The sequence below is a fragment of the Hippopotamus amphibius genome, chromosome 1 (assembly GCF_030028045.1).
Source record: "Hippopotamus amphibius kiboko isolate mHipAmp2 chromosome 1, mHipAmp2.hap2, whole genome shotgun sequence".
Classification (NCBI taxonomy): domain Eukaryota; kingdom Metazoa; phylum Chordata; class Mammalia; order Artiodactyla; family Hippopotamidae; genus Hippopotamus; species Hippopotamus amphibius.
In genome coordinates, this window is record NC_080186.1 from 16,505,530 (window position 1) to 16,527,632 (window position 22,103).

The 22,103-nt window shown below is 58.9% G+C and overlaps 1 protein-coding gene across 11 annotated transcripts in view; it reads right to left on the reverse strand.

The window, feature by feature from the left end:
- Nucleotides 1–942: 942 nt before the first annotated feature.
- The window catches only part of RAP1GAP (RAP1 GTPase activating protein), a 29,265-nt gene continuing 8,104 nt past the window's right edge, over nucleotides 943–22,103 (reverse strand). For 2 of the 11 annotated variants that reach the window (XR_009047979.1, XR_009047973.1), the window contains exons 4-24: nucleotides 21,116–21,154; nucleotides 20,449–20,634; nucleotides 17,532–17,635; nucleotides 17,178–17,256; nucleotides 16,754–16,807; nucleotides 15,594–15,677; nucleotides 15,291–15,391; nucleotides 15,028–15,157; nucleotides 13,824–13,979; nucleotides 13,289–13,360; nucleotides 12,592–12,678; nucleotides 12,033–12,170; nucleotides 10,101–10,232; nucleotides 8,117–8,194; nucleotides 7,049–7,158; nucleotides 5,796–5,909; nucleotides 4,237–4,360; nucleotides 3,150–3,252; nucleotides 2,681–2,815; nucleotides 2,369–2,410; nucleotides 943–1,984 (exon numbers count right to left, since the gene is read on the reverse strand). Coding sequence is in view for 6 of the 11 variants with exons in the window: in XM_057698941.1 (XP_057554924.1) it covers nucleotides 2,402–2,410; nucleotides 2,681–2,784; nucleotides 3,150–3,252; nucleotides 4,237–4,360; nucleotides 5,796–5,909; nucleotides 7,049–7,158; nucleotides 8,117–8,194; nucleotides 10,101–10,232; nucleotides 12,033–12,170; nucleotides 12,592–12,678; nucleotides 13,289–13,360; nucleotides 13,824–13,979; nucleotides 15,028–15,157; nucleotides 15,291–15,391; nucleotides 15,594–15,677; nucleotides 16,754–16,807; nucleotides 17,178–17,256; nucleotides 17,532–17,635; nucleotides 20,449–20,634; nucleotides 21,116–21,154 (2,004 nt within the window). In the remaining 5 variants the exon portion in view is untranslated. The remainder of the gene's footprint in view (nucleotides 1,985–2,368; nucleotides 2,411–2,680; nucleotides 2,816–3,149; nucleotides 3,253–4,236; nucleotides 4,361–5,795; nucleotides 5,910–7,048; nucleotides 7,159–8,116; nucleotides 8,195–10,100; nucleotides 10,233–12,032; nucleotides 12,171–12,591; nucleotides 12,679–13,288; nucleotides 13,361–13,823; nucleotides 13,980–15,027; nucleotides 15,158–15,290; nucleotides 15,392–15,593; nucleotides 15,678–16,753; nucleotides 16,808–17,177; nucleotides 17,257–17,531; nucleotides 17,636–20,448; nucleotides 20,635–21,115; nucleotides 21,155–22,103) is intronic. The other 9 variants (XM_057698941.1, XM_057698895.1, XR_009047989.1 and 6 more) reach the window with 6 other exon arrangements.

The window sequence follows — 22,103 nt, forward strand, 5'->3', positions numbered from 1 at the left end:
CTTAGCCCTTTGGTCCGGCACCCAAGGCCATGTGGCCTCTGGCCTCATCCCTGCCCATCTCCCTGCCCTCCGTCACCACCTTGCCGTCATTCAGAACTGCTTGCTCCCTTCCCAGCTGCAGGCAGCACTCTTGCACCTCCTACCTTTGCACCTGCAGCTTCCTCCCCAGGGACACTATCCTAAGCCTTTCCAGGATGCTCAGGCACCACGGTTCCAGAATCTTCCCCATTCTTCCCTCGGCCAGGCCGGACCCCATGCTCCTCGTCCCCACCCCCCACCCCACTGCCCCCCCCGCCCCCGCCCCCGGGGCACTCATCACCCTTTATCGTAACCGCTCTGTACTGTGAGCTCCTTCAGGCAGCTGGACGGATTCATCGCCATCTCCCTGCCCCCATCATTCCGGGTAAACAATCCCTTGGCGCCCCCTCGTGGCCATACAGGGGAAACCCCTGCGCATCACTGAGCATAATGAAGGAGAGAGGAAAATCCATCCTTGAGCACCCGCTGGGTCCCAGACGCTGTGCTAGGTGTTCCATGTGCACCAGTTCAGTGAGTCCTCACGACGAACCCTTGGGAGAGGTACCATCCCTTCCATTTTACAGAAGTGGAAACAGGCTCAGAAAAGCTTGTAAGTTTCTCAGCGCCACCAGATAGTAAGAGATGGTGGCAGGACTCCAATCTAGGTCTGCCTGACTTCAAAGCCATGTTCTCCCTGCTGCGGAGAGGGGAGCAAGGTGGAGGAGAGGGCAGTGCCATGGGGGGAAGCCACAGCTGGTGGTCACCGAGCCCTCAGTTTGGCCTTGGAGGTGCCCGCAGAGCCAGCAGCTCTGATTGGGGGGTGATGGGCTCTCCCCCTCCAGCACAGCGTCACTGAGATCTGTCTGGGGTTGATCCAGGTTGCGGGGGGGGGGGGGGTCACACGAAGCCACATCCAACTCTGGGTACAATAGCGATAAATAGAATTTATTTTGTACAACTGTTACTGACATACACACGGCCACGGGGGGCTTCCAAAATGGGTGTTGGGGCCGGAAGGCTGGCCTTTGGCGTGGTGCCTAAAAAGTGTGGACAGACACACACAAGGATACGGACTCACAGCAGCTGTGCCTGGCTGCCCCCTCCATGGGGGTGGGATGGCGCAAAGGTGAGGCCCATAATTCTAGGCCAGCTGAGACCCCTCAGCCTGGAGTGCCCAGGAGCATGGGATGGCAGGGGTTAAGCTGGGTACTGGCTGAGGCGCCAGGTAGGTCCCCCTTCCCCCACAAGGGGGTCCCACGTCTGTCACGTGGAGGCAGTGGACAGGGCGTTGGCAGATCTGTGGTAGAGCCTGAGGGTCCAGGAGGGGCAATGGGCACAGCTAGTTCCCTGCCCCCAGCCCACCTGGGGCCCCAGGAACCCCAAGAAGCAGGGTAGGGTGATGGGAGGCCCCTGGGAGGACAATCCTCCATTCTGGGGCAGGTGCATGGAATCACAGTCTTCAGTGACCTCTGAAATAATCTCGTCCATTTATAGCAGAGGTGCCCGGAGAGGGAGAGTGATTTGCCCAGAGTCACACAGAAGAACTCACATCAAAAGCTAGGACTCGGGACTCCCAGCCAGTGCTCATTCTGCCACACCTCACACCCCACTGCCTCCACAGTAGGCTCTGTATGCACTGAGATGTCTCAATCCCCGCTTCCAGCTCACTCCCCCTGAGTCCAGAGGGGCACGCAGGGGTGATAGCTGAGCCAGGCCTGGCATCCTATTTCACTGACCACTCCCTGCCCCAGCCGGCCCCCCAGCCCAGGGGGTGGGGATGGTGCCAGCAGCTTCCCCGCTCCCAGGTCTGGATGGCTCCGCCCTGCAGAGACAGCCCAGACGGTGGGCCAGGAGGAGGGTTGGGGAGGCCGGAGGCAGCCCGCACGTGGGTGCTGGCCTCGGGGGCAGAGGTCCTGTCTGCCTGGATCTGACACAGCATCTTCACCTTGTGCTTCTGCGGCCTCATCTGCAGGGTAAAGGGCGACGGACGCACCATGAAGTAGGGAGACAGATGCGGAAAGGGCCCACCCTGGGAGTTCCAGGCTCTGGGCCTTTCCATCCCACTGGGAACCCCTTAGACCCCTCCCTCCCAACAATTCCCAAATCGCTTTCAGGTTCCCAGAAAATCCTCCTAGAAAAATCCTCCTGGGCAGAGGTGAGGCAGCATTTATTAGCCCCACTGTACAGATAAGGACTGCGGCCAATGGTCACCTAGCAACTGAGTGGCAGTGGCAACCTAGATACACAGCTCTCACGCCAGGCAGGTGATGGAGGGAGAGAGAGAAGTCAGCCCACCCCCTCCCACCCCCACCCTCTCCCCATCACACAGGAGCTGACGGCTGGGACTGACCTGCTCAGTGTCACCTTCAGAGGGGCATCCTGGCTAACAGCCCTGCACAGATAAAGGCGGCAATGCAGGTGACAGGACAGACGACATGGGAGACACATGCAAGCAGAAGTCACTGGCTGTGCCCAGGCTGGACGAGCCCAACCCCTCCAGGCTTAAGGGGACCTCGTGGTCCAGCCCTCACCCCTGGGGACCCTGGTCACCTTGATGCCTCTCCCCAACAGCAAATCCCCTTCCCAAGCTGGGGCTCCCCCCAGGGTCAGCCTCCAGGCCGTCCATCCCCGCCCTGGCCAGGCCCCTGGCGGCTGCACGTACCAGCTGGGGCGTGTGCTGTTCAGATGCTTCCAGCTGGATCTTGATCTCGGGACACGCAGGGTCCCCCGACTTGCCGGTGTCTGGGTGGGGTGACCGAGAGGGGCCTGGGGAGGGAGGCAGGAGGGAGCCACCTCACTGGCCGCGGGGAGGCACCAGGGAGACGGGGGCATGGGTGGGCGGTTGGCACCAGTGCTCCCCAGCCCCACCGAGCCCCTCCCTCAGGGACTCCCATCCTTGACTCCCTTCTTTACCCCCCTCCCCATCATCTTCCAAGGCCTTTCTGGAAGCCACCAGCCCGCCAAGCCACCAACCACCTTAGGCTGGATAACGACCAGCCCACTGTCCCCATGTCAGGGGCAGTCCCATAACATATTCACCACCTGGGGCCTGAGCCTCTGTGCCCAGCCTTGTCCCCGCCCATCCCAGGAGTGGCCCCGCTGGTGGAGGGGAGACTGACCCCGGCCGGTACCTGGGGAGCTGCCTCCACTGGTGGTGCTGACACTGTCCTCCAGCCACGTGCTGTAGATGAAGGAGTCCCGCTTGTGGGGCGTCCCCGAGGACGAGACACTCTCCTGGGGACGGGGGAGGAGAGAAAGAGGGAGGTCAGCCCTCGGGCATGGCACCGGCTTGGCTCCCCTCTCCCTGCCCCGCCTCATCCACAACCTCCCACCCTTGCCCCTCTGCAAAGAGGATGAGGGCCAAGCAATGTCTGTCCCAGAGGGACCACAGGAGGACAGAATGGGAACAGACACAGACCCAGGTGCGCATGCGCGCACGCACACACGATCCCACTCATTTATTCAACAAGCATTCACTGATGTTCTCGTGGGCCAAGCCATGGAGAGAAATCAGGAAGGGTCCCAGCCCTCCAAGGGCTTAAAGTCGAGAGGACAGACAGGCTGTGGAGAGACTAGTATCATTCCAGACTAGTACAAGCCTCATGGGGCAGGGCCTGGTCTGCACTGTCCCCTCTGCCCGTGCAGCACTTGGCACGGGGCCTGACAAGGAACAGTACTCACCGAAGGATTGTTGAATGAGGCATGACAGACGGGTGCCAGGAACAGAACCCAGGGTCTATGTGAGTGGAAAGGGGGCTCCTAACCTACTCTGGGACCAGGAAGGCAGGCTTTCAGGAGGAGGTGACATGAGGCTGAGTTGAGAAGGATGAATAGGAGTCAGTCACACAAACAGGGAAGGAGAAAACAGGAAGTGCTCCAGACAGAGGAAATGGCATGTGCAAAGGCCCAGAGGCAGAGTAAGCCTGGTTGGTTTGGGGAACTGCAAAGGAGGACAGAATGGTGAACTGGTAAGAGAGAAGCTGGGGAGGGAGGGGCTGGATCTTCAATGGCCTCGGAGATTGGGCTGTGGGGGGTACTGGGGAGCCATAGAAGGCTTTAGAGTAAGGGAAGGTCAATCTGCATTACTTTTTTGGGCTGGGTCCCTTGATCACAACTCAGCCACACCCAGGCTCATGCTTCTACCCAGAGCATCTCCAGGGACCAAAGAACACTCCCTTCAGGCTGTTGTGGGGCATCTCCCCTCCCTGGGCCTCTCACCAGGCCGGTATCATCCCCGTCCACACCCTCTGCTTCCTCCACGACACTGGCGAAGCTGCTGGCACTGGACGAGGATCGGGAGAAGTCCTTCAGCACTTCTGCTCTCTGAGCTGCTGTCTCCGCTCTGCCATGGAGAGCACCCCGTCAGCCAGCACCCACACTGGGCACCTCCTGGTCCCCATGCCCCTGCCCTCCCGGCCCAGCGAAGCCCACCCTGCAGCCAGCCAAGCGCCTTTGTGGCCCCTTAAAGCTCCCTGGGCCACTAAGCCTCCCCAGTGCCACTGTCCTTCCTAACACGGGGATGCCCCTCTGCTGCTCAGTACCCTCTCCTGGCTGTCCACTGCCCCAGGTAGAGTCCAGTGTCCTTGGCTGGATGTTCATTCATAACTATTAACAATAATACTGTCATCTAGCGCAGGTTTGCTCTGTGCCAGGCACTGCTCTAAGTATTTTTACCCCAGTTATCTCATTGCTATCATTATTAGACCCGTCTTACAGAGGAGCAGACACTGAGGCACAAAGAGGGTGGGAGCACAGCCTGAGGTCACCCAGCCATAGGTGGGAGAACAGGTAGGACCCAGGCCTACTCAAGGAGACCCTCCCTGATTCCCCCTCATTGTGGGAATGATCCTCTCTGCTAGGCTTTGTCTACCCCTGTCCCAGTCACCCTTTCCTGCTTCTCTGTTCACCTGTCTGACTCTTCAGCCCAGGCCGGGTCCTCTCAACAACCCCCTTGCTCCCAGCGGCCAGCACAGAAGAGGCTTAGCCAACAAGCACTGAACGGAGGGGCAGCCTCCTCCTGGCTGGCCTCCCTGCTTTCACCCCTGCCCCCACCCCCTCCCCCGCAAGCCTTCACATGGTGACCACAGTCAGCTTTTTAAAGCATCATTCCTCTTAACTAAAATCTTTCAAAGGCTCCTTGCCACACTTAGGATAAAATTTAAAGTTTTCACATGGCCTTCAAAGCTGTGATCTAGCTCCTGCCCACCTCTCCAACCACATCCCCTACACTGCCAGTGTCCACCTGGGCCCAGCCTCATTCGCTTGGCCCTGACTACAGCAAGCATACCTCAGGGCCTTTGCACTTGCCATGCTTCTTACCTGAAACCCTCTTCCCTCTGCCATGCCACTGTAAGTCAGACCTAACAGGGCTGACTCCTCACTCAGCTCCCAATTCAAACCTCATGCCTTGGTAGATGTCTTCCCTGAGCACCCACCTAACCCCTGCCCTCACCCAGTCACTCTTCATTGGATCCTCTGCTTTATTTTCCTAGCATCACTATCTGGAAGTAGCTTATTAGGTTATGGTACACTGGACTGTCAGCTCTGTGAGGCGGGGTCTATGTATGTCCAGCTCACTGCTGTCCTGCAGAGCTTGGCATGCACAAAGTGCTCGGCGGGTGTGTGTCAAAGGAGGACCCGGGAGAGTAATCAGGCTCCCCTGCCCCCCTGGTGTGGTTGTGTCAACACTCCTGGGCAGCCCTGGGCTCAGACAGGGCGTAGAAAGAACGGGCCCACCACACCCAAGGCCCCCAGCCCAGCACACCCCAAGCCCCAACCTGTTCTTGGTCGTGGGCATCTCTGGGGAGCTCTGAGTGGACGAGTTCTCCGACTTGGGCTCCTGTGAGACGTGCCCGCTGTCTGGGGTCTTCTGGCCAGCTGGGGGGCTCTCCCTGCGGGGCACATGGGGGCAGCAGGGGGATTCAGCACTGGGCTTGGCATCAAGGGTAGAAGGAGGCCCAGGTGGTGAGAGGAGGTCATGGGCGCCTCCTGCCTCCTACCCACACCCTGCATCCTCAGGGACCAGCCCCAGAGCAGTCCCTGTGGCTCCCGGGCTGGCCTGGCCAAGGAGGGGGCATGCACTGCAGGAAAACCTACTTAGGATATCCCTGGGAATTCCCTGGTGGTCCAGTGGTTAGGACTTGGCACTTTAATGCTGTGGGCCTGGGTTCAATCCCTGGTCAGGGATCTAAGATCCCACAAGATTTGCGGCAAAGCCGAAAACAAACAAACAAAAAAAGACAGGCCATCCCCGATGGATGGAGGTATAACTGCCCCCTGTTATGGATAAGGAGACTGGAATCCAGAGATGGGAAGAAACCTGCCCAGGGATGCACAGCTAGGGCATGGCAAAGCCAAGACTTGAACCCTGGATTCATGGGATTCTGGGCTCTCTCTTGGCTGTGAGGACAGTGCCAGCTCCACTCCTGAGGCCTCAGTGTGCCTGCTCCCTGCTTCACATGCACTGCATGCACCCCTGCAGCAGCCCCATGCCATTGGTTGTGTTCTTATCCCCATTTTTCAGATTGGGACAGTGAGGCTCAGAGAGGTACAGTGACTTTCCCAAGGTCACACAGCCCCAGTGTGGCAAAGACAAGATTCACACCCAGGACCTAACCTCTGCTTCCTGGAGGCTCCCTGCTGCTAATATAGCATGCTGGCCACACCCTGCCCACACAGATGCATTTACAGACCTCCACAAACCAGGCCTCAAATGCCAGCTCTGCCCCTCACCAGCTGTGTGACCTGGGCAGGCCTCTGACCCACCTGACCTACGACTCCTTAATGTGCAAGCTTTGACCCTCAGGGAGCCAGCAGGGCTGGGACTGGATGGCAGCAGTTCGGGTTAGGCAACAAGCTGGCCCTGGTACCTGGTGCACAGCAAGGACTTGACCATGTAGCTGTCACTGGTGGCGACAGGGGGGAGAAGGGTGGGAGCTCCCTCTTGCCTGGTGTGCTTTGCCACTGACTGGGGGTCGGCGGGAGCCAGAGGAGACGCAGGACACCATCCCACCCCCTCTGCTCCACCCACCTTTTCTCCTGCACCTCCTGTATGTTCTCGATGCCGATGGCACTGCTGCGGCGTGAGCCGAACGGGCCAGACTTCTTCCTCGTGGGGCTCTTTCCAGGGACAATCAGTGACTGTGGGGAGAGGCCTCAACTCAGTGCCCACCTGCTCCAGGAGCCCCAGTGCCCCCCACATGCCACCCTGGGGCCCTGCTGCCCAGGCCCTGAAGTACAGACAATAAGCAAGAAAAATGAGAGAACTGCCCATCTCTGGAGAGAGCCGTCCTAGTTTACAGATAAGGAAACAGGTTCAGAGAGGACAAAGGCTCCCCTGAGGTCACACAGCAGGTCTGGACCCAGGATCTTAGTTCAGGAGAAGGGCAGAGACCCGGAGGAGCTGGACAGTCAGTCTAGGCTGGGATTGGAGGAGGCCACATCCTCAGAATGACTGCTGCCTCTTTGCCCCCAGGGCTTCACGGGACCTGCAGCCTATGGGCAGTGGGGAGAGAGCGGGCGCAGCCACCCAAGCCCCTGCCCCATGCCAGCACTGCCCCACCTCGGAATCTCCAAACTGGCCCAGCAGTTGAAAGAGTCCCCCCTCCAGCATCCACACACATCATCGTGCGATGCCCCAGGTGCCAGAAGCACGTCCCCTGCTTCTCCGGGGAGGCGGGAAGGTGGGCCCCAGGGAGGCACAGAGGGGCAGGAACCCCCAGGCCAGTTCACGGTCGGGACAGGGAGTTAGGGCAGAGGAGGGCAACGGCGCTCCATGCAGAACCGGCGATACTGGGGGACGTGCAGCTGGGCAGACGGTCTTTAGGTACCAGATCCTAAAGGCAGGGACTGGGCCTGAGTCCCAGGGGCCAGGGCAGGGCCACAGCCCCTGGCAGGGGGCACTGGCTCTGGCACAGGTACCAGGCCCCAAAGCAGGTGCTCAGTGCCGCCAGAGCTGCCAGCACACCGTCCTGCCGGCCCTTGGGCCTGTCCCGGGGGGAAGGGGGGCAACGTCCCCAATATGGCCTCCATCCTGACAGCGAGCAGAGAACAGCGCGTGCAGGCAGCCTCCAGAGCCGGCGGCCCCGCGGACGACAACCTCTTCCACGGTTCCTATGCCTATGGCACTGCCCCGGCGTCCGAATCTACTCGCGCTTTTCCCAGGAATAAGCAATGACTGGCAAAGCAGCAGAGGGCGGGGGCAGAGAGACAGACAGACAGATAGAAAGAGAGAGAGTCAGAGGGAGAGAAATGAGACAGGGAGAGGAGGGAAAGACAGACAGATGGACAAAGAAGAGAGCAGGGCAGGGGATTGAGAGAGACAAGGCCAGGGAAGGGAAGGAGAGGAGAGGTGGGAGGAGACACAGAAGAACAGAGGAGAGAGATTGACAGACAGTCACACGAGAAGGGGCGCAGAGTGAAACATGGACAGACAGACAGACACAGAGATGGACCCAGCGGGGGGAGATGGACAGAGACGGAGAGAGGGGGGAGGCACAAAAGAAAAATCAAGGGTGAAACATTGCAAAAGAGGAGGAGAGGGAGTCAAAAGACAAGTGCAAGAAGAGAGAATACAGAAGTGCCAGAAGGCGGAGGGAGGCCGGGGAAGGAGGAGGAGGGGAGGAGAGAGAGGGAAGGGAAAACAAGGAAAGAGCAGAGAGCGGAGGAAAAGGAAGCAACATGAAGAGAGGGGAGAATTGTGCAAAAACAAAAACAGAAATGGGTCTGGTTACTGCCATGGTGGGTGCTGCTGGTCTGGCCCTGATCCTGGGGCCCCTCTACAGCCACCCACAGGAGGCTGGGCCACTCTAGCGGGGGAGGAAGGGGGTGGGCTGGTGAACTGGGGTTGGGGGGGGGGGTGCCCGCTTCTCCGGTGACAGTGGGCTTGGTGACCGCTGGAAGCCAGAGGACTCGCCTTGCTCCCCTGGCCAGGCCAGGCCATGGGGCAGGGGTGGGGGTGGAGGGGCTCCCTCCTGCCACATGACACAGCCTCACAGCACTGAGCACAGGGCTTGCCTGGCATGCAGCAGACAGTCCATAAATAACGGGTGGTTAGATGGATGGATGGACGGACAGATGGATGGATGAAAGGATGGGTGGATGGAAGGAAGGAAGGAAGGAAAGATGGATGGGGAAGGGGCAGCAGGGCAGCAGGTGCAGTGCTGGGGGGTGACCACTGGGCAGCGGAAAGCAGACTGGCCCACAGTGGAAGGCCTGATTCACCCGGTGTGCCCGGCACACCCCCTGAGTATTAGTAGCGGAACCCCACAGAGCCTGGCAGACGGTAAGTAATCACACACACAGTAGGTGCTCACTCAGGAGAGGCTCACACAGAAGCCCGGTTCCTGACACACAACAGGTAGCCACAACCACAGAGGCCCTGGCACACAGTGGGTGCTCACACAGCTCCTCTCCTGACGCAGAGCGCGTATTCACGGATATCCAGGGCTTATCGCAGCCGTCCGTTTCCTGACACATAGTAGGTTCTCACACAGCAGCTCAGGGCTGGGCACACAGCAGACACGTACAGGGTTAGGTCCGCGCAGTAGCCCAGGCTCTGACACACCACAGATGCTCACAGAATCTCAGGGCCAGGCCCACAGCAGATGCTCACAAAGTACACGTCCACACAGCAACCCGGGTCCTAATACACAGCAGGTGCTCACACAGCAGCCCACGTCTGGACACACACAGTGACACCCACCAGCATCGCAGAGCCAGGCACACAGCAGATGCTCACACAGAAATTCAGGTCTGGATACACAGTGCGTGCCCACAGCCTGACACACAACAGGTGCTCCCGGAAACTCAGGGCTCGACAGGAGGCGTCCATGCAGCAACCCAGTTCCCAGCATAGGACAGACGGGAGGTGCTTCATAAGGAAGGTGACACAGAAGCGGCCCCAGGACTGACACGCAGAAAGTCGCAGCTGAATGAGGGGCCGGGGGAGGGACGGGCCGAGGGGCTGGGGCGGGGGCCCGCAGGCTCTCAGCAGCCCAGGCTCACGGGCAGCCTAGAGCCCAGGGTGGGCCCTTGGACAGCAGGGCAGTGGGGGGGGCGGGGCCCCGGGGCAGGGCACTCACTATTCCGGCCGCCTTGGCCAGGTCGGGGTGGCTGGGCGCGAAGCTCCCGCTGTGGCTGGTGGACACAGTGTTGGGCTTCTTGTTGCTCAGCCCCATGGCGTCCATCGACTGGCTGCGGCTCCGGATGACCCGCTGTGGAGGTGGGGGTAGAGGGTTCATGAGCCCCCGCCCCGCCCCCGCTCGGGGATACCCAGGAGCCATCGATGCCACTCTCGAGGACCCCAGGAAGCCCCTTCCCGTGAGACCACACAGAAGGCAGCTCTACATGTGCCGAGGGTAGCGTGGGCCTTGGCTCTGCCACCAACTTGCTGGGTGACCTCGGGCAAGTCACTCCACCCCTCTGAGCCTCTGAGCCCCCTGACCTGTGGTGCAGTTGTTGTAAGGAGAGCAGAAGACACTGGGTCAGGACCAAAATCACACACAGAGAGCCCTCCAGAAACCCCCGTTTCCTCCTTGTAGGGTCTCTTAGGGCTTGCTCTCCTCCTTGCTTTTCTTCCCTCCTTCCCTCCCTTCCTTGCTTTTTTCAGCCAATCTGCGCTGCGTGCTCACTTCGGGGCCGGGTACTCTGCATTTGCTCTCACGCAATCCGCCCCGGGAGGCAGGTACTGGCACCAAGCCCATTTTACACGTGATGAAACTGAAGCAGAGGTCGGTCTGGAACCCAGATGCCAAACCCAAACCCTTGATCGAGGGCTCTGCTGTCTCTGAGAAAGGCTGTGACTTGAGCCAGGTCCACCGTCCAGCACCCGCCAGGTGTGGGGCCACGGGAGTCCTCCCTCAGAGAAGACACCCCCGGCCCATGTCCTCCCCCACCCACTCCCTGTCTCCAGTAGGCAGAGGCAGGGCTCTCCTCAAGCCTCTTTCTCAAAGACGGTCTGTTCTCCTCAGCCCAGGGCAGGCCTGAGCATCTGGGCTAATCCTCTTATGCAAACCCACATCTCCGGCTTTGTGGCCTGCCCTGGGGTAAAGGTGAGGCCCCACCAGCCTGGCTGGCACCTGGAGGATGGGGAGTCCTCCTCCTGTGGATGGAGGACACGGTGGCAAAGAGGCCACCGCCCGGGGACCTGCAGCCTGGGGGAGTCCAGGCCCTGTGGGGCAAGAGGAGTTCTCTCCTCCTCTGCCGCTCACTTTGGATGGTAGTTGCCAAGGTAGATGGGCAGGGCTTTGCATTTTGCTTCTTAACTTAGCTTACACTAATCTAACTGCTTTACAAAGAATTCTCAGCAACTGTAGGAGATAAGTTGCCATTACCCTAAACAACAGATTTGAAAAAACTGAGGCCCAGAGAATGCTCCAGTTGGTAAGTGGCAGAGCTGGGATTTGAACCCAGGGTGTCTATGCTCTTAACACTAAGCTAAACCAGAGACAGCTAGGCCTAAGGTCATGCAGACCAAGTCCCTCTCCTATGGCCCCTGGTTCATGTCCCTTTCCGGACCTCTGTTTCTTTCCCTCAGTCAGGACAGGGCCTTCCTCCTCGCTTCTCTGCCTGCTGACCTGGCTGCCACCACCCTCCGTACCAGAGGGCTCCAACCTTCAGCAGAACTCCTCGGCAGACTCCGCCCCCAAGCTTAGGCCCCGCCTCCAACCAGCAACTCCTCCCCCAGCCAGAGCCCACCTTACAAATAAGAATCGCAGCTCTACCCCAGGCCAAGACCACACAGCACACCTCCCCAAGGCTAAGCCCACCCTGAAGCCTAAGTCCACCCTGAGGCTCACCATCAACCAGACTCTATCCCAGGTGCTTACCCACCGAGCCTGAGCTCACGCCTATTAACTCCACCCACTCCACCCTGAGCCACGCCCCCACCACACCACCTCCCATGCGAGCTCGCCTCTAGCCACACCCCCAATACCTTGTCCGTAACCCCACCCCAGACTCCATCCCAACCACATCCGCGTCCCTCGGCGCCCAGGTAGACCCCTGCCCTTCACCTTGAAAGACTCGAAGAAGCCGCCGCCCCCGCCACCGTTCTCCATCTTGTCCTCGTCGCCACCCAGGCCCATCATGGACTGGCTGTGGATGTGTAGTTCCTCATAGAGCGTCTCCAGGAGGGCGGCCCGTGTCCGCTCCTGTGGGCCAGGCCGGGCCCGTTAGGAGGGACCCCAGGGATCAGCCCTTCTTCCCACTTTTGGAATTCTGGCCACCTTCTCTGAGTGAGTGGGAAGTGCGCCCTCAGGCCCCTCCGCATCTCAGGCAGCTCCCAGGGCTCAACATGGCCCCTCTAAGATCTGGTTTTACATCTCCACCCCCAGTTTTTCTCCTCCTCTACTGCGTCCTCTGCACCAGCCCTCCTACCTCCAAGGCCCTCCTGGGCATTCCTTATGAACCCTTACTTCCTCTCCCTCAACCCTGGCCCTGCTCACCAGTAAATCTGTCCTCCCCTACGCAGCCCTCCCTAAGGCCAAGGCCTGAACAAGGCTTTTCCCTCCCCAGGGGCAGGGCTGAAATTCTAGGGGGTTGGGAGGCTCAGCCCCAGGAACACATCCTCACCTCCAGTTTGGCAAACTTCTCTGCCTTGTAGCAAGCATATTCCGCATTGATTAGTTTTGTCAGCAAAAATTCCTGGAACTCAGGCCCCTGGGCGCCCCCAGCATGGAAGAGAAGAGAAGGGGGAGGGTCAGGCAAACAGAGACAAGGGTCTGGGGCTCCCGAGCCATGCTCTGCTGGGGCCTGGAGGCTGCCCTCCTCAATCCCGGAGGGGCACCTCCTAGGGCTCAACTCCTCAGCCCAGGCACCCGTGAGAGCCCCCTACACCCTTCATGGCTGCCCACTCCTCTGGAGAGCTGGGCTGGGGTCTCCCACTGCCTCCGTCTGGGGATTGGGGTGGGGGGCTGAAGGCAAGGCTGGAAGTGAGGGCTTCTGAGAGGTGAGAGAGATGTGTGCCCCTCCCCAAACATTTTAGAAGACTGAAATTGTCCAAAAGACAACAGCAATGAAGAAAGGCCACAGAGTCTGCTATGCAAAATGTACAACAATGATATAGTCTGTTCTGTGACTCTGTAAAATAAAGTCACAGTTTTTATCAAGATGAACAGAAAAGCTGGGCCCGAGCTGGTCAGTTAGGGGAGCCCGGCGGCTCTGGCGCACAGTGGGGCTTCAGGACCTCGGCTAGCAGCATGTGCAGCCCCTCGGCCCCCATCCATGTAGTCCTGCTCTGCCCATGACGGGGCTGGGGGTTGCCCCTCACCTTCCTGAACACAGCGGGGTCCGGGAGGGGTGGCCCGAAGAAGGGCACGTCGTCTCTTGCAGTGACGGAGACCTGGAAGGGAGGGCAGCTGTCCCTGTGGGGTCCCCACACCAGCCAGAAACCCCTGATTCCCTTCCCTATCCTGCCCTGTGCTGGGAACACGCTGCCCCTTGGTGGGGGAGGTTCAGTGACTACCGACTGGGTGGGCGAACCTCAGGATATTAGCTCCTCCATCCTTGGTCCTGAATTTGAATGGTGGGAAGGGGTGGAGGGTCTCAGGAGTCATGAGGATGGAGAAGGAGGAGGAGGCTAAAGGGCAGAGGAGGGTAACTGGCCTCTCTGAGGAGAGGGATTTCAGGGAGCAGAGAGGCTAGGATGGGAAGCCTCCATCATCAGAGCAAGAGGGGGGCTCAGAGTCCTCCGGACAGTCCCCCATTTACAGCTGGGAAAACTGAGTCTCAGAGAGGCCTCACAGTGAGTGAGCGCAGGGCTGGGACAGTGGCCAGTGCCCTTGGGAGGCTCCGAGATCACCCACCTTGTACAGCGGGCCATCGGGACCCCCGCCCTCGGCCTGCACCACCACGTAGGCATGCAGGAAGTTGGACGCAATCATGTCTGGCACAAAAGGCGTGTTCTCGTCTTGGAAGACCACAGCCACAATGTCGTTCCCGATGTGCCGCTTCCGCTGCAACTGAGCACAGGGTCGCAGCCTTCACCACCTGGCCAGGGGGCCCACAGGGTGCGGGGAGGGTGCCCACAGGGGGTGTGGGGGGGCTTGGGGTAGGCTGAGGGCACGTCTAAGGAGTTGCTTCCCCCAAAAACATGTGGTGAGAAACTTGTCTTAAAATTATTTTCATTTTCTTGGAATCCTATGACAGATGAGAAAACTGAGGCCAAGAGAGAAGTGACTTGCAAGGCCTTACAGTGAGATAGTGGACTTGAAGCCAGGCTCTTGGCCCCAGGCCCTACCTCTCAGCCTTCCTCCTGCCTAAACACCCCAAACATGGCCCCTCTTCAACAAATAAGTTCCACTCAGTATATATTTGTTGCTAAAATGAACAGAGAATCTTCCTAAAAGAAAATTAAAAGACATTAAAAATAAGGAATAAACATTTCCATTTTTCTCACATGACCCCCATATCCCCCTGGGGTGGGGGCACGGGGTAACAGGGACAGCCCCGCAGGAAGCTTAGGACAAGGTGACAAATTTCTGAGTTCAGCTCTGGAAACATGCCTTGCACTTCCTCATCGCCAGGGCTTTGAAGAAAGTGGAAGTCATTCTTTCCCCCAGAACACTCTGCCTTCCTCTCCTACCTCCTCTGCAGCCTAAAAGTCATTTTGTCTTGAAAGCTTTCCCTGACTCCCACCTCTGCCAAGTCCAAGCGCCCGCAGGTGACTTGACAATACCCTTCACTCCCTGTAAAAATACTGGCATTTACTGAGTTCCTGCTACGTACCAAACACTGTTCTAGCCACTCTGTGTGCAGCCCCTTGTTTATGCTCACCTGTGAGGTAGGTGCCATTATCATCCCCATTTCACAGATGTGGAAACTGAGGCTTTCATAACATCACAGCAGCGTGTCACCTTGCCCCAACTAGAGGTCACAAGTCGGGGGACTGGACCACTTCCATCTTTCTATCCCAGGGCCCACTGAGTCTGGCACGGTGGACACTGAACCGCCAGGTAAATGGGGGACAGGAGGACAGGTGGGAAGCAGGTGGGTGGGTGCCCAGGCTACCTGCTGGGCGTCCCCTTCTGTGTAGGGCAGCTTGGTGGACACGTGAAACATGATCTCCTTGTTGCGGAAGTTGCAGTACACAGACTCGGTCCCCGTCTGCCCGTGGGTCACGTCCAGGCCTCCTCGGAACCTGCCCCAGGGCCCCCAGGCCACGGCTCAGTCTCCAGCCCCAGCCAGGCCTCTGAGGGGCCAGGACAGGGGCTCCCTCCCTGCCCAAGGGCACAGGTCGGATTAGCCTCTGCTTATCCCACCCTGATGCTCACCCCTTAAAGTCCTGCAGTTTGACCTTCTGGCCAAGAAATTCGAGGAACTCCACGAAGGCGGGGCTCTCCTCATTGGTGCTGAAGAGTTCTTCCTCGGAGGTCTAGGGATGTAGAGAGGGCGGAAGTCATCGAGCTGGGGCTCCTCCCCCCACTCACACCCAGGAAGGCTGCAAGCGGGACCTCTGACAGCCCCCGAGCTCCTGGGAAACGGAGTCCCCGAGCAGGTGCTCTCCCAGGCAAAGGTCTGAGGTCCCAGGTACATGGCCAGATGGGTAGGGGGCAGGGAGGAGGAGGTGAGCACACCTGCCCAAGCTTCTGATAAATGACTCCGAACTTGAAGTTATTGCTGATGACATGCTCATCGAAGGTGACGATGAGACGGGAGGCCTGCGGGGACAGCACGACGGGTGAAACACGCTGCTTTTTCAAGTTGCCGTTTATAGCTCTATGTGCCAAGCACTGAGCCAGGCACTCCACATGCATCCTCTCACTTCCTCCTCGGAACAAGCCCAGGAGGGAGGCACTCCCATTGTCCTCATTTCCACGGGAAGTGAGGTTCCGAGAGCTTGAGGAATTGACTTGCTAAGGTCAACAGCTGGCAAGGGGCAGAGCTGGGACTTGAACTCAAGTCTGCTGGATTCCAAAGCCTCAGTTCATTGCTCCTGAGCTCTGCCCATAAGCTCTCGCCCTACTCTGCGCTCACATTGGATCGTTCCCTGGCTCTTCTGTAAAGCTACCTCATCATTCTAGAACAGGCCGAGTCCCCCAATGTGCTGTGGAGCCTTGAGCAAGTTCCCCTCCTCACCTTGGGCCTCGGTTTCCCCTTGGTAACGGAGAGGTGGGACCCTTTCTGGACCACCCGCCCCTCAGTGACCTCACCTCACTCTGGAAGTCAGTCAGAGCCATGGGCTGTACATGCCTCTCAGGGCCCACCTCTTTCGAGAAGACCGCGGCTCACTGAAGGCTGAAGCTCCTCTCCTTAATCCCACATCGTCACAGTGCCTCAAACCCAGCACCCAGCACCCAGCACTAGAGCTGGAAGTGCAGCTGCTGTCTGTGGGGCAGCACCTACGGAGGCGCCTGTGTTATCTTCTCGCCCCAGGTCCCCTCCGGGGTCAGAAGGCCAGGCCAGTGGAGCCTTGGCTCAGAAGCACAAGTTACCCTTAGGAGGGTCCCCAAATGGCACTGAGAGTTTCCAGAAGTAAGGAAGGCTCGCCTCCAAGGCGGAGAGCACTAGGTTCAAATGCAGGCTCCCTTATCTGCTGTGCGTCCCTGGCTAAGGCGCTGAACCTCTCTGGGCTTCTTGTTCCTCTTCCACAAACTGTGGACTTTACAGGGTTATTGTGAGGATTAAATGAGAGAACTTAGGAAAAATACCCTGCACACAGCAGGTGCCCAATAAATGCTCGGTCCCCTAGTTACCCACCTGCCCCCCAGTGAGCAGGGACTGGATAAAGGCATACCTTGGGGTAGAGGACAGGATAGAATCGATCCACGTTCACGTCTTCACACACCAGCTGCAGGAGGAGATGAGGGAGGGCCTGAGGGTGGGGCCTCTGGGGCTCCCTGGCCAAGGTCTGGGGGGAGGACAGCGGGAGGACGGAGAGGGGACAGCCGAGGCTGGAGCAGACTCACTGCCCCTCAGAATGGGGTGTGGAGACCTGGGGCCCCTGTCTCCAAAAGGTGCTCTAAAGAGTGCCCAAAGCACACACCAGCACATGGGCATCATGGGGCCACGTGAGCGGCGGGACCCTGGAGACAGGCCACCGTGTGCAGGCCAGGATCTGGGGCTAAAGATGAGGGTGTGCAAAGGCGAGGCTGCAGCCCAGCTCTGTGCCCACCCCAGGGCGCCCATGGGGGCTCAGCATGAAGGACCAGAGGCCTCACCTTTGCCATCTGGACCACGTTGGGGAACTCAGTGAGGCAGGAGATGGGGATGACGTCATGGTATGTCCGGCACTTGGTCCTGGGAGGAGAAGACCCACGCTGAGGGGCAAAGCAGTGAGAAAGGGAGATGGGAGCCCCTCACACCAAACAAGACAAGAGGGGGCGGAGCCCAGGGAGGTCCAGAGGTGATGAGGGGACCGGGCCTGGCTTGGGCACTAACTTGCTGTGCAACCTCAGGCAAATCCCTGGCCTTCTCTGGGCCTCAGTTAGAAGAATGGGTAAAATGAGATGGGCTCTCAGATTCTGAGACCTCAGCCCTCTCTGCTGTCGCGGGTCCCCTCACCCCACCCTCACCTGAGCAGCAGCCGCAGGTGCTCCTGGTCCCCGATGACATCATACTTGAGTGAGAAGACCAGGTGGCCCAGGGCGGTGTCCAGTGAGTAGTAATTAAAATGCTCCTGTGGTGGGAGGCAGGGGCCAGGTGAGTCAGTGAAGCTGAGCCTGAGGCTTCCAGAAACCAGACCAGAAAGCCCCTGGACAGGGGTCTTTCACCAAGCAGCAGGCGTCCGGGCTAACACCACACTCTGCCTGAGATAGACCTGCGTTCAAATCCCAGCTCTGCCACTTGCCAGCTGGGTAAGCTGAGAAGGTCACCTCACCTTTCTGTGCCTCAGTTTCCTCGTCTATAAAATGGGAGTGAGGCCCACTGCCTTGTGGGAAGGTGGCAGGCACTGAGCAAGATAGTGCCTGGTGCAGAGCAGGTGTTCAGTGAACATCTGTAGTAACCTTGGCTCTCTGGGTCCTCAGCAAAGTCAGGACCACATCTGCACCTGCATGGCTGTCTCCCAGCCCCTGCCCCTCTCAGAGCTGGGCACACAGTAGGTGCTCAATAAAAATATGTCAACTGACTGATTGCTCAGCTGATTGCTCTGTGGCCCCTGAAGCCAGGGCCCATGAGAATCAGGAAATGAAACATCTCATGAACACGATGGGCGGCTGACCGAGCTGGTTCCTACCCTCCCACCTCACCCACCTGGGAAAGCCGCAGGGAAGAATTATTCCCGAGGGCCCAGGGGAAACTGCAGCAGGGATGTCACCCCCAGAGACGAGTGCAGGGCTGACACCTCCAGGTGGGGAAGTTCCAAAGCCAAGGGCCAGGAGTGCCAGGAGGTTTCACCCCACCTGGCCCTGGGCTCCCCTGCCAGCCCGGCCCTGAGAATGGGGCTGGCTCCCCAGCCACACCCGCCCCAAGAGTCATCGTGGTAGGAAGTCCTGTTTGAATATAAACAGCTGTGCTCAAAGGGCGGGAAGAAAAAGATGTAGGGGCCAGGGGGCACGCCCCACAAATCCACAGCTCAGGGCCAGTCTGTGGGGACCTGGGGCAGAGTCCTCCCAGCCCTGCTTGGGCACTAAGTGATGGAAACCCCCAAATGCTTGGCACCATCTGCAGAGAGGGAGTGGCAGGCACCTGGCAAGGAGAGCTGCACCGCCGTCCTCGGGATGGGGAATTTCCCCAGACCCCCCTGGCCAGGCCCAGAGAAGCCCAAGGAGAGTGGGCTCAGGGTCCCAGGGGGTCAATGCCAAAGTCACCTGAACCTCCTCCCTCTGCTAGAACAGGGCCCACCGCTTCCCCAGTCACCCCATCTGGAGTCGGGAATGGCCTTGCCTCTCTGCCAGCCCCTGGGGCCTCTCCTCTCTGTGCTGCTAACCTGACCCTCGTCATCATGCCTCCTCTAGGACCCCTCAACCTGTACCTCTTCCAATCCTCCAGTGCTCAAGGCACCACCATCATTCTGTCACTCATCACTCCTTCAGCAAACGTTTCTGAGCACTAACTATATGCTAGGCCCAGGTTCCACCACCTGCCAGACCCACTTAAGAGCCTCTGGATGGCAGGTTCCTGGGATGCAGGTCTCCCTCCACCCACAGGTGGAGTCTCATGCCCTGTTCTGCGTCTGTGCCCAGGCAATGGCTCCTGAACTCAAAGCTGCTTGTTTAGTCTCAGTCACCCTGTCCCCCCACCTTAGCACCAACACCTGCTGGCATCAGGCCAGTGCCCTAGGCCCAGACTGAGCTCACACAGCTCCCCAACACCCCAAGGAGTCACCCCTCCTCCCAGCACGCATGCTTGCATGCACACACGCTAGGAATGTGATCCCCCTTAGTGTGTCTTAATGGAAGGTCAGCCAGAGCTAGTCAAATTCCTAGCTCAGTACTTGTGTGACCTTAACCAAGTCACCTTACGCCTCTGAGCCTCCGTTTCCTCTTCTGTAAAAATTAGGACAATCTTGATCTCACAGAGTAATTATGAAGATGTAATAATACCAGCTAACATTTACTGAGCACTTACTATGTGCCAAGCGTGGTTCTTGATGCTTTACATGTACTTTTATCATCCTCATTTTTACAGATGAGGAAACAGCCTCAGGAGGGTTAAATACCTTGCCCAAGGTCACACCATCAATTAGCGGAAGCGTCAAGAGGCGCACCCGGGCTGCGAGACTCCAGGGCCCATGCTACATGCTGCCACCTCATTTGTAAACTGACACAGAGACAGCACCTGGCGTGGAACGCGGCACACGCGATGTCCCAGCGTGTGAGCTCCCTCCAGCTCCCACAACCTCGCCCACTAACCCCTGCCTGGACCACCGCTGGGTGACACTAGGACTGGTGGCGACCGGGCAGGGTCCTGGCTCTGGAGCAGGTGGTGGGGCAGGGGTTGGACCCACCCAGGTCCCGCCTCCACATGATTGTCTTCCCCACCTCGAGCTGCCTGAGGGCGGGGCCTGGGACTGTTTTGTTCGCTGCTGTATACCTGGTGCCCACGACAGGACCAGGCACACAGCTGTGCTCCTCACCTGCTCACCCTGACTGAGCACCTACTTTGTGCCCGACGCCATTCTAAAGGCCTCACAACCGCCATCGCGTGAGAGGCCCAAGCTGGGTATCATCACCATCTCCGTTTTTACAGATGAAGACACAGAGGCGCAGAGAGGAGAAGTGACTTGCCCGATGTCCCATGCAGTGGGTGCCAGAGCCAGGATTCAAACCCTGGCAGAGTCTCTGTTAACCACTAAGCCACAACACTGCCTTCTGCAACAAACGTTTGTGGATTGAATGAGCGAATCCACCTCACATGCTCCCTGGACTCTGGGACTGCCAGCCAGCCCAGCCCACGGTTCTGCTCCCTCCCAGGCCCAACCGCCCCCAGGGCTGGACTGCGACCCACTCCCCACCCAACCCAGCCCCCCAACACCTGCGGGCCACCCACCTTGCCAAGAAAGTGCTTCCGGTAGATGCGGGCGGTGGGGTTGCACTCCAGCTTCACCTTGGTCGTGGGAGACTGAAGCGGCTCTGTCTCCGGGATGCTGGTGATTTCGTGATTGGTGCCTTCAATCCAGTAGCCCCCAAACTGGGGCAGCAGGATGAGAGGGAACGGCCCTTCTCGCCCCAGGACCTGAAGGAGGACTCAGCTGAGAGCCACCCACACTGCACCCCACTGGGGGCCCCAGGACACTCCAAATTTAGACTTGGAGCCACCTTTGCCATGGCTAAGGAATACTAGGGGAGAGCCCAGAGCCTGTGTGGGTCCCTGGGCTCACATCCCCCTGCCAAGGTACTTGCTCCAGCCCTTTTTCTCCCATTGCAGGCACAGACCCAGATGCACAGAGCCCCACGTCCCAGTCTCAAAGGATGGGGGTGTGGGGCAGGGTGAGCTGGCAGCTTGACATTGGCCAGAGGCTGGCACATTTGGCTCAGAGCCCTAAGGGTTCAAATGAGCTCTGAAGTCTCAGGCCTGTAAACTGAGTCTCCAGCACCCACAGCAAGGCCTATGGTCAGGCTCTTGACAGGGAGGAGGACCTGGTTGTCCAGATTCCCTGAGTGAGAGCCTCCTGGGCTAGGGATGGAGATGGGCTCAGAGGGGTCCAGCCAGTTACCTCGTGCACGCTCGGGTAAGGAATGTAGTCCTCCTCCGTCTGTAAAACACAAGCAGGGCAGAGGCCCAGCTGGGGTGGGGTCCTTGCCCTTTACTTTCAGCCTCCCCAGAACGCCTGCTGTTCAGCCAACCGGCGCCTGCCCCCACCCCTGGGATTGGGGGTGTGGATGGAACTGTGTCCTCATGTCCCCATCCCATGAGGCAGGGGCTGAGGCAGGCTGGTTCACTGAGTGCTGGCGGCCTCTTCTGGGTCTCCTTCTGCTTGGGGAAAAGGAGGCTCACTCCATCCCCAAAAGAAACCTCTGGACCAGTGGTTCTCAGTGCATCAGAATGGCCTGGAGGGCTCATTAAACAGACTGCTTCGCCCCAGCCCCAGAGTTTCTTATGATGTGGGTCTGGGTAGAGTCCGAGAACTTACATGCCAACAAGCTCCCAGGTGAGGCTGACGCTTTGAGAATTGTGGTCTCTAGCCTTGTTCTAGACAAAGCATCAGCCTTGTGCCCACGAATCCTGCTTTAACCTTCATCCTTGTAGCCCTGGGTCCACTCCCCTAAGCCCAGCCACTAATATTCTTGGATTATTGGGGTCCCAAATCACCAACCATATGCCTATCTGGGGGGCTGTGCAGTGCCCACCCCAAGAAAATTCTGAGTCTAAAGAGCTTCCTCACACCTCCTTTGGTCTCCAGCCTCCTGTCAGTCTCTTCATGAAGGCTGGCGGGGGCAACCAGGCTACCCCTCCCCATCTCTCTGTCTCCACTCCCCCCCCCCGCCCCCCAGCCTTCCCAGGCAGGAGCTACGTGGAGGGCGGGGAGCACAAGCCTCCTGGGTCCTGGGTGTGAGTCTTCCTGCAGCTGCTGATCATAACTGGCTTCACGGGGAACCTTTTACAGCAGGCTGTCGTGAGGGATGGGGCTTCGATTTTGAGCTGGGGAAGCCTGGAGAGGTGTGGTGAGTTTACAGTGGTACAGATGGGGTGGGGAAGAGCTG